General features: G+C 40.8%; 1 protein-coding gene across 1 annotated transcript in view; it reads left to right on the forward strand.

The window, feature by feature from the left end:
* The first annotated feature begins 847 nt into the window (after nucleotides 1–847).
* LOC125240189 (neurofibromin) overlaps nucleotides 848–15,250 on the forward strand; it is a 140,904-nt gene continuing 126,501 nt past the window's right edge. The window contains 6 exon segments of the mRNA XM_048148013.1: nucleotides 848–967; nucleotides 2,317–2,460; nucleotides 4,159–4,345; nucleotides 5,210–5,331; nucleotides 6,930–7,029; nucleotides 9,214–9,314. Of these exon segments, the coding sequence (XP_048003970.1) occupies nucleotides 908–967; nucleotides 2,317–2,460; nucleotides 4,159–4,345; nucleotides 5,210–5,331; nucleotides 6,930–7,029; nucleotides 9,214–9,314 (714 nt within the window). The 5' untranslated portion in view covers nucleotides 848–907.

Here is a 15,250-nt window from a genome sequence, read left to right on the forward strand (position 1 = left end):
TAAACATAACTAACTTTGTAAACGTAAATTTTATTGATCTACAATTTGACAGCTGCGCCGTAGTGCTACCAGTGTGACTACAAATTTTAACCGTACATCCGAGACTTTTCTGTAGCGATAAATAAAATTGTAACAAGTATTAGGATTTTTATATAAAAGGCAGACGAGGAAAAAGTTAAAGAACTATCTGATGTGATCATCACAATCAACTGGAACACAAAACGTCATGACATATTTTTAATTCATTGTTCTGGTATAATTTTAATTTAATATATTTTCTGTAGGCGACGGAACGGAAGTACTTACCAACCTTCGTGCTGCGCGGATGCTGGCAGCCTAGTCGGTATGGATGCCGTTGCCAGCGCCAGTCTTATGTTTTGTACATATTTTATCGCAGCTCTTAGCTTTCAACAACGCACAAATGTTTGATTTTGCACATGTAACGTAAATATTATATAATATTATGTAACGTAAATGTACTGTGGTGTAAACAATCTGTAAATAGCAACTTTTCGTTAATGCAACATTATAACAATACTTTCGGTTCCCGCGGCCCGATCTCCCACGTTTATACTTCAGTTTGATCAAATCCAAGTAAAGAATGAATACACGTTTTTCATACTTAGGGAATTTGAGCCAATACCTCCAAAACAAATCATCCAAAGTTCGGTTTTTTTTACAGATGTGTCTTCGATGTTTTTTGGAACTCTACATGACAACCCTAACATCCGCTATTTTTTATATATTTCTATCTTGCTCTATCTCACAAAAAGAATATCTTCTATCCTGTTGTCACGGCTCGGGTCGAATTCAATACAAATCGTAATTCCTTGTCAAGTATGGAATCCTTTGAAATACGCGTTGTTTATGAATTATTTACATAAAAATATACATTTATTTACACAAAATGGGCACGCAAAAACCTGGAGAATGGGCGAATTCGCTAATAGCCAGATTCGAAGAACAAGTAAGTATAGCTTTCTGTTTCTACGACATTATGAGACCCACCCTTTCGGTATATTTTGCGTACATTTGTGTTAAAATGTATAATTTCTGTTTCAAGATTTATTGCGTCGGCTTTGAGTCATTGTCCTTTTGCCTTCGGTCCTCTTGACGGTTTATAAATATATGTAGTATATACATATTTGTTTTTCATAATACGCATCAGTTACTAAGTCTAAATTGGTCTTAGTTGAAATATACAGCTATCACCAGGGGCGGCTCACTCCACGATTCTATCGCCGCGCTACAAAGTACATGCTGGCGGCCGCGAGTTCGCGGCCTAATCAGGGGTGGCGCGCGGCGCTGTTTCGCGGAACTCACGTTCCCACTTTCTATTGTTACTTTACGTCGCGAGTTTTTTTAAGCTTCTTTTAAAGTGAATGGCTTATAATGCTTAGTTAAATAAACATCATGAATAAAATAGGACAATATTACACAGATCTACTATTGCTTAAGTCCCACGGAAAAGTTCAATAAGGCTTGTGATGTTGGGAATTCAACAATAATATAATTATAAATACTGTACATGTATATACCTAGAAAGTACCCAAGACTTGAATATAATAAGCATTTTATCTGAGTATTAAATCGTTTTAATTCATAGGCAACCCTATCGTCCGATGCTGCGCACGTGCGGCTCGTTTCTTTGTTAGAATTTTGTAGGCATTTAAAAGGCGGCATTTCGTGAACATCAAAGCAGTGGGCCTTCTGTACTTGTACTATTATATATTCTGTGCTATCACTTTATATTTATGCTTAGAGTCAGTATAGGTATAATTATTTTATTAACCCCCGACGCAAAAACGACGGGGTGTTATCTGTCTGTCTGTCTGTGTGTGTGTTTGTCTGTGGCATCGTAGCTCCCGAACGGATGAACCGATTTAGATTTAGTTTTTTTTTGTTTGAAAGTTAAGTTAGTTGGGAGTGTTCTTAGCCATGTTTCATGAAAATCGGACCACTATGTTGGAGGTTTTCCAAAATTTTGTTTTTAAAAATATGACCAGTAATATGTCATTTCAAAAATCATCCCTTAAGGGAGGTGAAAATTTGTTTGGAGTTGGAGCACCAATAATGACTGAAAACTGATGAATCTATATTAGTCCACAATCTCTTTGCTTTGCCTAAAGGTTGACTGGTAGTGAGAGAGAATGCCTTATGGCATGAAGGGTTTCCCCAAACCTATCAATGCGAATTCAGTCCTAACCGTCCAAAAAATCACTCCTTTGTTTGAAGATTTACGCAATGCATATGTTCACACTAACAAGCAATTTTTGGTCCGCGGTTAATTAAATAAATATTGTATTTTATCTGCAGCTGCCATACAAGACCGGTGCACAGAATCTACACTCCCGAATAAACGAGGAGCAATGTAAGGCCTGCCTCGTCCAGATTAGCAGGCATCGCTTCTGGCTTGTCATCGCCGGCCTCACGAAGATCCTACAACGAGTTAATGAGCTGGTAGATATTCAATATTAATTAAAAATATACATGTATTAACCTTTAAATGAGCAATTCTTGTATATTTATTTATTATTATTATTGTTCAATTATAGGCGAGCAGCTAATCAGCTGATGAGCTTATGTCACGTCACACAGTGTCTCATGATTAGCTAGCAAAGTCATGTCACTTATTATTTATTTATTTGTATATACCAACGATCTCGGAAACCGCTCTAACGATTTCGCTGAAATTTGTTAAGTGGGGGTTTTCAGGGGTGAAAAATCGATCTTGCGTAGCCATAGCGAATTTTCGAGTTTTCATGCGTTTTTCTTTCGCGTTAGTAAACGTAAAATATGGTCGTTAATTTCGCCGCCCCCGCGTCGGCTCCGCATAGCTCAGTCGTACGAGGTCAGTCTAATGTTAGCAGACAGATCGCAGGTCTCAGGGTTTCGAATCCCGGCCAGAAATTAAGTTTTTTTTTTATAAGAGTTTTTTTTATCTAAAGATGTGCCCAGATAACATCATTATCATCATTATCATCAGATCAGCCCTTTATCGCCTCCTACTGAGTATAGGCATATCTTCTAGTAGTTCTAGCCACTTGTTCTGAGCTAGTCTCATCCAGTTGTGAGTGTTGTGACCAGCAATTTTCCCGATGTAGACCACCTAACGAGCCAATGAATGCCAAGCGCTTCTTGCATCTGTAAGTGGCCACTATTCCACCACACCTCGGACACTGGCGATCAAATATATGAAAGAGGCGCAAAAAAAAAATCAAAAACATTTATTCAGCAAGTAGGCAACAGGGGCACTTACATGTCAACAATTACAATAAATAGTATGAATTCAACTAAAGTACAAGTTACTATGATTAATAAGAGATGTTGGAGATGTATAGTCTCTAAATGTCAAACTATATCTAAAAAAAAATTAAGCACAGTCTAAGCTCGTGTAGGTGAACGCGTACGATGCTTGTATGAGTGAAATATGATAAGTCGACTGTTCGCGTATTCGGCGTATTTGACAGGCGGTAACTATGAGGTAACCGAGAGGGGTTAGACGGCACTTTCAGCGGGGAGGGGGGAGGGGGAAATGTACACAATTTTGTATTATCATTTGGCGTTTTATTCCTTATACTTAAATTATATTAGAGAAACTTACTGTCAGCAAGATTCAATAAAGGATTAAAATTGATCCCCGTATAAAAAAAATAATAAAAGAAAAAAGGTTTATTATATAAATTAACAATTTCAGAAAATCACGACCCTCTGTCCTGAGCTGGGAAACCCTGTGTTACAGCACCCAGTTCCGTCACACTAGTACCTTAAAAGTCTATATTATAATCGTATTTTAAAAAATTTACTAAGTCTCGTAGTCTGGCTCAGTCGGTAGTGACCCTGCCTGCTGAGCTGCTGTCTTGGGTTCGAATCCCGGCAAAGCATTTATTTGTGTGATGAGCACAGATATTTGTCCGTGACTCATGGACGTTTTCTATGTATATAAGTATGTATTCATTTATATAAGTATATCGTCGCTTAAGCACCCATAGTACAGTCGAGTTATATGCACATTTTTTCACTTTAACTCTATGCAATAAGGTGAAATAATGTACACATATTTATGAACTTGACTGTACAAGCTTTGCTTTGTTTGGGGCTAAGTTGATCTGTGTAAGGTGTCCCCAATATTTATTTATTAAAATTGTCTGTCAACAGTACCAACCAACCATATCCTCGGGTGTGAACCGACCGCACACAGAATTAGAAAAAAGCTACGCAGACAGTCTAGTCATAGTGCTAGACACGCTGGAGATATGTCTCAGTTCGCAGCCGAAAGATACCACCAAATTCGACGAAGCAATGAATGTGAAGATATTGCTGCGAGAAGTCTGCCAGTTTATTGGTAAGTACAAAACACTCAAAAGTACTGCACCCTCTACTCTGCACATCTACTTAATCTAATAATCCTTAGAGATGTATGAGGTCGCCAAGAGTCAAAATCATGTAATTAAAATATTAAAAGAAAAGAAGCAAACGAGAACCGATCAAAGTGTCTCAATGTGAATTGATATTAATCAGAACTAATGTTACTAAGTAAGTAAGTACTCTTTTTCATCATAAAAACTAGCCAGGGTCGACTGGACGTGGGTGACCCAAGACGGCAAGAAATGGCTATAACTGGAAGGGGTCTTTACCTCATAAAGTGTTCTGGTGTGAAATCATATAATAGTTAATGTAGGTAGAAAGAAGTATTTTTCCAATATTTGTAATTAATTAAGTCAAACTAGAAATAATAAGTAGTTATTTGTTTTACAAGGTGGCAAAGTTGTTGTTTAACCGCACGTGCCAATATTGATAACCGAGCAAGCGACAGATTCCAATATTGAACCGTAAGCGTAGCGAGTGGTTCAAAAAGTGGAATCTTGAGCGTTGCGAGGGTATCAAGGCACGAAGGTTAAACAAACTTCGCCACCAAGTGAAACACAACATTTTTCACCACACCAACACGAACAAAATACTGACTAATAAAACATCAAACTAAATCAAATCCATCAATTTATTAAATATTTGTGATTCAAAATCATCATTAATAGGTAAAATCTACCAGCCAGATTAGGACATCAAGTTAAAATTTGTATGAAATTACTTTGCACTCTTGTGGATAAAATGCAATTTTGCTATCCGTTTTCGAATAGCAAAGAAAGCCTTTATCAGTTAGTGTGGTGAAAAAGGTTTTTTTTTTTTTATTTCTATACGCTTTCTCCAGATATGCGAAATGAGAACACAACAAGCAACACGTTACTACGGCAGCTCGCGAGCAAAGTGCTCTTCGCACTGAGTCTCAACTTCTTCAATGCAGTTTTCAATAGAATCAGTGCCCGGTTACAGGTACATTTTACAATATATTACATTACACCTAGATACCGAGAATATAATACGCAACAACAAACAACAACAAGCAGCAACAACTAGCAACACATTGCTCCGGCAGGTAGCGAGCAAAATGTTGTTCTTCAAAAAGTCTCAACTTCTTCAATGCTGTGTGCTCGGTTACAGGTACATTTACAATTCCTACATTACACTGTACAACAACAACACAACAACAACAACAACAACACAACAACAACAACACAACTATTTTGAACAGCTGACCGAGGGCCGCTATCTTGCCGATTAAATTAGCTCGGGTGAACCAAACGTACGCGCATGACCACAGACGTTTTCCTCGCGAGGCGTGAGGCCAGTGTGGACCGGGCTTATATCATTAACCAATAAAAGGATCTCTTTGACTACATAGGGACTGTACTTAAAATAAAATATTTTATAACATGCACGAAATAAAGCATCAGATAATTATAAGAAAAACATGGACAGAAGTTATTTTTAACTCTAATTTATATTTTATAAATCAGATAGAAATATATAAAGTAAATCAGTTGACCGTGACGTCACTCTATTCGATTTCATATAAATTCCATATTAGCAAGTCGTTCAGAATCGTTTTGACAGTTCTTAAAAAGAAGCTGATTTGACTAGGAGGCAAGTAGCATTCACAGTACAGACTAGAGTCGTGTCGTTCTCGAGAACGTTCTCATTTTACTATGGAGAATATTCTCCTGAGAGGACATTTCCCATACAAACGGGAGAACATTCTCGGGAACGACACAGCAGTCACTTATACATTGAATATTTCGTTCATTCCATTCGTGAATGAACCTGTCCTTACACCCATTCCAATGCAAAATATTATGGTGAATTTTTCCTTTAATATCAAAATATATAATAAAGGTTCCCCTTGTTTTGGCATAATTTTACAATCGAGAATTCTTTTTTGCATAATCTATATTGGCATAATTCACCTTTCGCATAATCTGTTATGGCATAGTATAGTTACGCATAATTTGTCTAGGCATATTTTTGTTTGTCCGAATATATTTCATGCATAAAGGTTATTCGCCGAATGGTTTTTATGCATAAATTATTTCTGCATAACATGGTTTAGTGGAAATTTACTACGCAGAATTTTTATCATAGGTAATACTAACTATATTAATGTTGCAGTTCTAACCTAACCTAACCGAAATTCTTGACAAAATGTTTTATTTGTTGAGGTCGCAGTTCTAACCTAACCAAACCGACTCTCTTAACAGCATTTAGTATGGGTGGATATTCTGATTTTAAGAAATATGCCAAATACAATTATGCGACTTAATTTTATTCATAAAAACAATCGGCGTAAACAGAATTATGCAAACTTATTTTCGGACAATGTGTTATTCGTATTATTTTCGATTATGACAAATAAGTTTTCTGCCAAATTAACATTCGGCGAAAATCGATTATGCGAAGTCTGTTATGCGAAAATCGTTTCGGACAATTAAAGTTATGCCAAATAGAGGGAACCCATATAATAAATTATGGGGTATTATTTATTTAGAGATGGTCTAAATTATTGTATTTTATAATAAGTTTTGTTTTTCTTACAGGAATTGGCTTCAAGCTCCGAAGAAAACCCCGATTATACAGACATCGAGTTAATACAACACATCAATGTGGACATTCTTCGGCTTATACGGCTATTAACAGGTAATCTAACGTCGACTTTATCACAATAGGGATGACGACTACATAAAAAAATGGCATTTTGTTTAGTCCGTCAGTTAGATCGTCCTAACACGTATTTTTCACTTTTTCTATTTAATAAAAAAATAGAAAGATATATAGAGCATCAAAGTTCCGGAGTGGGGGCTTGTGACAGTAAAAAAATTGTACCTAGGCGTGACGTCACGCGAAGTTTCAACGCACTGTACCGTCGTCATTTTTCGTTTATGAGAAAAAAGAAGAAATATATGTGTCCAAAATTCTTTGATAATCTAAATGAAGGGCTAATTAGTTTTTTTAGTCGTTTCGCCTATTACGGTTATTATAATACACTGGCCTAAGGTCAATTCACCTTTACTTGTCCAATCATGGAAACAAAACGAACACTCCTGGAAAACATTATCTCACTATGCAAGGTGCCCATGAGGAAAGGGAATACCTATTTTTAATAGCATTTTCCTGATCCCATTTTAAGACTGAAATACCATACAAACTTTTCTGGATTTTGCCTAGTTTCAGAGTTATACTAAATGAAAAAAAATAGAATAGAATCCACTAGTGGGTAAAGTAATTTGACCTTGAATAAAGTCAAATTAACTGCTTTAAAATTGATAAAATTAGGTGAATCTAGTAATAAAGATGATTTACCACCTGTGGAACTACTTGGAAGCAGTAATAAACGCATTTTTTGCGTTGTTTCCTCGCTATAGTGAGGGGAAAAGTTTTGTGTTACACACGGGTGCAAATGTATTTTACTTCTCGTGTGTTAAAAAACTCGCAAGTTCAGGATTCCTCCTTGCTCGCTAATCCTTTCACTTGCTCGTTTTTCAATTCCACACTCGGCGTTAAAGTACAACTTTGCCCCCTTGTATAACAAATAACTATTACACTGACATAAAATAGTAATAGAGTGCCACGAAATCGCCTCACCTTAGCATATTGCTGGCGACTTCCAGCGCTGGTCTTCCGGATTTTTTCTCACTTAGGGCCAGTTCATATTCATATTCATTTATTCAATGCAACCATGGTATTTTACAGAGGTGTTTACAGATTGTAGGTACAAACATGGACCCCACTAGGGTGTAGCATTTTTACATATAAATAGTACAACAAAACAAAACAAAAACAACATGAACTTACAGCTAAGTTTGGTCTCCTAGGAAGTCATGCAAGGAATATGGGCACAAGTTCAATTCAATAGTTACATCAACCACATTTGACAGACACATCATCGTCATGCAGCAGACGTCTATAGAACTTCCCATACAATAAAATTTAACGAATGCTTTAACGATGACAGACGGTTTGATGCAACCGGCCCTTAATGGTCTCACCATTAAGTGAGAAAAACTTTGTTGTTGTTACTCAGTGTACAATAGACTTTTTTAACGGCGTTGATGCCATTATGGAGAATAGCATTATTATCTATCCTCATTGATAGATGTCAAAAAGTGGAGTTTTATCTTTGCAGTATTATATGATCTATGTCTTTGCGCTGCGTTCACTGTGTCACAGGTCCGCGTCGTACAGCTGCGTTCGTGACCAACAAAATGGTCCCGACGGAAGACCAGCGCTGACCCTCGGGTTAGCATTTTATGCTGAGTCGGGACCATTTCGTGGTAACTTATATGTTTAATTTCTTTTATTTGCTGTTTCTGTTTTCTTACCTGTGTATTTTGTAGTTATCACGAATAAATAATTGATTGATTGATTTACAAAAAAAAATAACGTTTAAACTCATTGTAAGTGCCAGTTTTATTAATAGAATTTAAAATTTTGTAAAAACCCCCGACCGCGACATGGTAGACCGATTTTGATGAAACATGCCTAAGAACACTCCCGACTAACTCAGCTTTCAGACAAAAAAAACTAAATCTAAATCGGTTCCCGTTCGGGAGCTACGATGCCACAGACAGACACACACACACAGAGAGACAGACAGACATGTCAAACTTATAACACCCCATTGTTTTTGCGTCGGGGGTTAAAAATAGTATTTTTTTTATTTTGCAAAAATTTCCTCAACTGTATATAATTTTTTTTTCTTTCTTTTGGCCCCAGTATTGCGTGGTTTAATTATTTCCCTTTCCTCATAGGCACCTTGTATAAATATGGTTTTATGTATAAGCAAATTAAGTAGAGTAATGAACATCTCACCTTACTTTTCAGAATCAATACAAAAGTTTAAGTTATTAAGAAAATCAGCACATATTGTTTTGGTATCGTCCTTAGAAAAAGCAATATGGAACTGGATGGATACATACCCCCAAGTAAGTACATACACAAAGACACACGTAACACACCGCATAGACAGATAAAGTCTAAGAAAAAATCGTAAGGTACAGCAGGGCAAATCTCGACTGGGGGGCAAATGTAACTGGTCCATTTTTTCCATGTTTTACAATGTTTGCATTATTAAATAGAGTGTCCACCGGTTATATATGGTAGGCGTGTTCAGTGGATACATGTAGAACTCAACATCATAGTGTAATAATGGAAAAAAATTGATCAGTTACAATTGTAAATTTCACGAAGATAAATCGTTATATACATATATTTTGTTATTTATTTAGTTATAATTTGCAATCTGACTGGAAATTGTGATACCATCTCGATTTGCGCTTGACCGCGTTGCCATAGCAACGGGCAGTACAACAGAAACTTTAATCAGAAAATGTTGACAAAATATTTACAGGATGTAAGGATTTTGTAAACTCGTGTCTATAAAAATAAATAATAATAAATAAAAAGCTTTTATTTCAGGCATAATGATCCCATAGGTTACAACTAGCTTAAAACTAAATATAATAGAAGAATCAAATTAAGTGTCTTGACACTGTAAAGGGGTGCCTCTCATTTAAAAAATAAAATTAATAATAATATAGCACTAGATCAGTGCTGTGTCATTTTTTGTTCTGGTCCATGTGAATGGAATTCCAGTGTTTAAACACCGGACTTCTTATATCGTCAGAGACAACCACAAGTATTTTGTTGCTAGAGTGGCGCAGTCTTCTCCAGAAGGAGGCAACGCGGGTTCTAATTATCGCGAAAAAGTCAGGAACTCCCGCGTCTGCGAACATGCTCGACGCACTGCAGCATCTGGGCAGCCGCATAAGAGCTCGGAATGCGTCATTATACTGAACTCTTATTCGGCTCATTGCCTTTTTTGTAAACGTTACCTAACCACACCTCAGACACTGGCGATCAAATATATGAAAGAGGCGCGTTCCTAGCACACATTCTAAGCTCGTGTAGGTGAACGCGTACCATGCTTGTATGAGTGAGATATGACAGGTCGATTGTTCGCGTTTTTAACAGGCGGTAACTGTCAGGTAACCGAGAGGGGGTAGGCGGCACTTTCAGCGGGGAGCGGGAGTGGCCGTACTGTACGATAGTACTGTTTAATATACTGTGCTATAACTCTCTCAGCCTGCGGCTGTCGCGAGTTATTAACACTTGTTGACAAAAAGAGAAGAGGGATTTTTCCCTTGTTGCACAATATAAAAATTTTACCTTCCAATAAAATTGTTATTATTTTGCCTGGTATATCCGAGGTCTTATATAGAGAGTACGTCGTAGACGTCGCATCGGACCGATAGATGGCGCCATCGTTCGTTGTAAGTCGCTCCGGCGTCACACCGCCGCGATGTTGGTAGTCCCGTTTTCCCCACCTGCAACATAAGGCTCCTACGCGCCCCGGCCCGCCACCAGCCACCCTCATTGTTGAGGAGAAGTGCCGACGGTATATTAAGCCTACCAGGAAGGCATCACTCAGACCTCGGATATACCAGGCAAAATAATAACAATTTTATTGGAAGGTAAAATTTTTATATTATTTGTGCCGTTTGTATATCCGAGGTCTTATATAGAGACCTGTTTATTATCTCCTGGTGGCGAGTCAGCTGGCGCGCAAGCCTTTGGTAGCCCTATTGGCATAGCATAGAAGAATAAGTGAATCGGTTGTTGAACCGATTTGACAGATGTATCAGTCGAAATCGCCTTCGATCCGCGAATATCTCGGTGCCAGAAACGCCTAAAGAGATTTTCGTGATGACGTTTAGCTTTAGTCAGCGAATAGTTAGAGAAATGACATTATTATACATTGTAGGCGAGGCTGACTTGAACAAGATACAAAAACCTTAGATACACTTTTATTATTAACAGACACGTTATTTTATCAGGTTATTATAAACCCAATTTCAGACACAAAGTGTGGAAATTAACTGTAAAAGTAGTGTAACTATCTGTACTGTAGCAGGGTAACGTAATTGATACTGCTTTTGTCAACCCTTCGTAAAAATTATCTAAATCAATATTAGCTTTGATATGACTATTTAAAGTCCAACGTCTTACGTCCATATCAAACACAGAAAAAGGTCATCACTCACGCGCCCGAGGGCTATTTGTTACGATACTGGTATTTTCGATCAGACTATTTCGCGTCAAGCGAGCGCGGTTACAAGCGAGACTCCTGAACTCTTTTTAGTGAGGGCATTTGAGGATACTGATCGCTCGGTAAAACTAGCCTAGAAGATGAAAAGTACGAGCGCTGTCGATTGCTACTACACTGGACGGAGGTATCAGTCGATTTCTTCAAGTCAGTCATTGACTCTTAGGGTAATCCATTACCTAATCCAAAACCCGATGCGACGGATTTCTACTTCGTGCAATGAAGGTCGACAGTGTAGACTGAGAGGTGACGTCCGTGTCGCATCGCTGGTGGTTGCTGAACACGTCGTGGTAGCAGGTCAAGGGGTGAATTAAAACACCGCCACACATGCGCGCTTTGAGAGCGTAGGCGGAGCGCAATAATGGCGGTGCACCGCACAAACGCTGGCGTTGCGCCCAGTGGGCACTAGCGGGAACTAACGAGCGCGGATTGCGAGCGCAACGCGCGCGGGACGCGAGCGGAATGCGCGCGCATACAGCGCGCTGATAGCGTAGCGTTAGCGAAGCGGAATGCGCTTTATGTGTGGCGGAGGCTTAATACGTACCGTTGTACGGCGTAATGCAGGGCTCTCGCAGACGAAGAGGTACGATGACGGGCGAAGCAGAAGAAGGCGAGGTCACCGAAGGTCACTTACTTGGCTCCCAGGGGGTGCATACTGACCTCGTACGACAGTCTGTTGGAGTCAGCAGTTACTGTCGTAGTTACTCGTAACCGAAGAGATGTAGTCCTGCCATCGTACAGCATAACATAACATACAACCGAACTGTGCATAGCATATAGTGCTATGCGAACCTTAATCCGGCTGCATGTCACTTCAGTCGCCAGCGCCACCGCCTGTTGAAGATTATTTTCCATCGGAAGAGCTTTACTTTGTACAATATTCCGATTATTTAAGGTCTTATCGGGCTGCAAATGCAAGCAAAACAGGAGCGATTGGCCTACAGCTATCGGCAGCTGTACGAGGTAATGCTGGAAACCAACCTCCTCTGTAGACTACGAAAGTTGTGAAATTGATGAAATCAGGTTCTACGATCGAATCAAGCTCTATATTAATTCAGTATAGTCGAGCCAGATGATAACTACTGAAGTCCTCCTGAGTTCCTGGCCCCTTTCGCTTTGAGCTGGAATCTCAAGTTCACTAAGGCGAAGCGGGTTTATTTTTCCCAATTTGTTTATTAGAGGCTCGGCGAATAAGTTAATCTCTCGAATGGACAGGGGGCGCCACAAGCCTCCGGGAAATCGTCGTGTACTTGGAACCCCCGCGGCCAGATTACCGATCGGTTTTGGCAGGGCCGGATTAAGGGTAGAGCGAGTGGAGCGGCCGCTCTAGGCGCCACATGGTAAGGGGGCGCCAAAATCGAGAATGTGGAAAATGCATACAAAAAATTATACGTTGCGTGGGCGCGCACATATTACAAAATGGCGAGAGGAGTCGGAATCGGAAATGAATCCACCTATTGAAAATCTAGATTTGTAATTCAGATTAAGTGGAAAGTTGCACCACATAAGTTCATAAGGGCGCTGTTGCTAGGGCGCCGTAAAAGGAGGATTCTAGCCCTTGACGAGCCACGTTGTTGTGCGGCGAACGGCAAAGTTACGTCACTATCCAAATGCAAAGAATTGAGTCTACCCGATAGTCCAAAGCGGAGTTTCTCATAAAGCCAAAGGCGCAATTTTGTGAGTCACAGCAGATGGTGAGCGAATTTCAAAGCACTCAGATCACTTAGTGGCAAAATACCGAAATGGGCATCCCGACGGTGACGATCGAGTCCGCAGTTAATCTCTAAATTAATTCTTAGTATTATAAAAATAAAAGTGATGGCGAAATATAAGGCCTAAAAGTCGGGAACATAGGCGCCCTGTGAAGTCAAAATACCCCAAAATATGTCAAAGACCGCAGCTCTGCAGACGATAAAAGCTTGAAAGTTCGCGGATTTCCCGCTGACGGGTTGTCTTAATTAATCGAGTCACTTACTATTTATAATTATCTTCTCTTTTAGTTACGACAAATTCCGATTCTGCTTTCCAGACTTGTCCACTATAGTATTGTTTGTTATTTTATGTACATGATATACACGTTCAGCCACACGTAACTATACTAGGGTAGTTCAACCATTTGTCCCTTTCGCACTCTGTATGATGAAATCCATAAGTTCTGTATTGCGTTAATCTTCAAATTACGGCATTACTATGAAAAAAATTTCGCGCTCGCTACGCTCGCGATTTATTTTCCTACGTAGTGAAACTTCTTCCCAAGAGCGCCGAAACTCAAACTCGCTCTACCCTGATCGAGTGCACGGGCCGGCGCTGGGTTTTGGTGTCCGCCCGGTAAACAGACGCACGCTCAGGATGCAGCACGCTGGCTCGAATTCAGATCTGGACATTCTGAAAGAGTTTTTTTTTTTTTTAATTCCGCAAACCTTTACGATGTCTTTGACCTACACAATGAGCGACGTACAGGAATCACAGGGTCGTCTCGCGAGGCGCCTCTCCGATTAGATAGCTCGCGAACATCGTCAGGACACCCTCGCAGCAGTGCGGCTCCTCGTCCGGTTATTGACGTCTTACCTCGTTCAACTATGGGTGGCCAAGCCACGTTAGGACGTAGCATCTTTAGAATTTATCTGTTCTCACTTCGGCGACGGAGGAGTCATTGGTCAAAATAGAGTGTAAATACTGTCGAAGTACTTCACGGGAACTGGAAAGAGAAGAGTGGATACCATAGTGTACGGGATGTCAGCTGATAGCGGCGCCCGGCGTCACATTGGAGGGCAGTATCAGCCTGGTCAGCAACAGAGTCTGCAACGATACCGTAGCAGACGGAGCCCGGATATGGTCGTGGCACCATTGTAGGGGAAGACAGTGCTCGCGGTGAGCGTGACATCTTAGGCGCGACGGGCGTTATCAGCGTGGCGGTTAGCAGTACCAAGGGACCACATCAGCAATCTTACCAGCTTGTCACTGCAGCAGACGATGTTACGTTCGGCGGTGAGATTGAGACGGCCGTCGTCAGCTCGAAAGGCGTCTTCGATGCCCCTGTCGCGTCACGCAGTATCGTGCTCGGTGGCCCTCTCGAGGTCGCCGCCGTCAGCGCGGGAGGCACCGGCGCCAGCATGACAGTCAGCTACATCGGTGAACAGCATCAACAGAGTTCGCGGCGTCGTCACGGCAGACTCGGCAGGAAAATTAGCGATGCCTTCGCGGCAGCCGCAGTATTGCGCTCGGTGGCGCGATGAAGGTCGCCGCGTCTGCAATCTTACCTCGTGCGATCGAGGCGACATCAAGGCGCCAGCATCAGCGTGTCGGCCGACGACACCGGTGGAAAACTTCAAGTAGCTTGCGGCGATGTCACGGCAGACGCAGCAGAAGGATTGCGACGCCTGTGCAGCGGTTAACAGTATTACGCTCCGCATCACCACTGAGGCTTGTCACGGCAGACGAACGCTCTGCATCACCATCGAGGCGCCAGCATAAGCGTGGCGGCCAGCGATACTGGTGGACAGCTTCAGCAGGGTCGCGGCGTTTTCACGGCAGATGAGCGCGCTGCATCACCATCGAGGCGCCAGCATAAGCGTGGCGGCCAGCGATACTGGTGGACAGCTTCAGCAGGATCGCGGCGTTGTCACGGCAGATGAGCTCGCTGCATCACCATCGAGGCGCCAGCATAAGCGTGGCGGCCAGCGATACTGGTGGACAGCTACAGCAGGATCGCGGCGTTGTCAGGGCTGACGCACGCTCTGCATTACCATCGAGGCG

The sequence above is a fragment of the Leguminivora glycinivorella genome, chromosome 27 (assembly GCF_023078275.1).
Source record: "Leguminivora glycinivorella isolate SPB_JAAS2020 chromosome 27, LegGlyc_1.1, whole genome shotgun sequence".
NCBI lineage: Eukaryota > Metazoa > Arthropoda > Insecta > Lepidoptera > Tortricidae > Leguminivora > Leguminivora glycinivorella.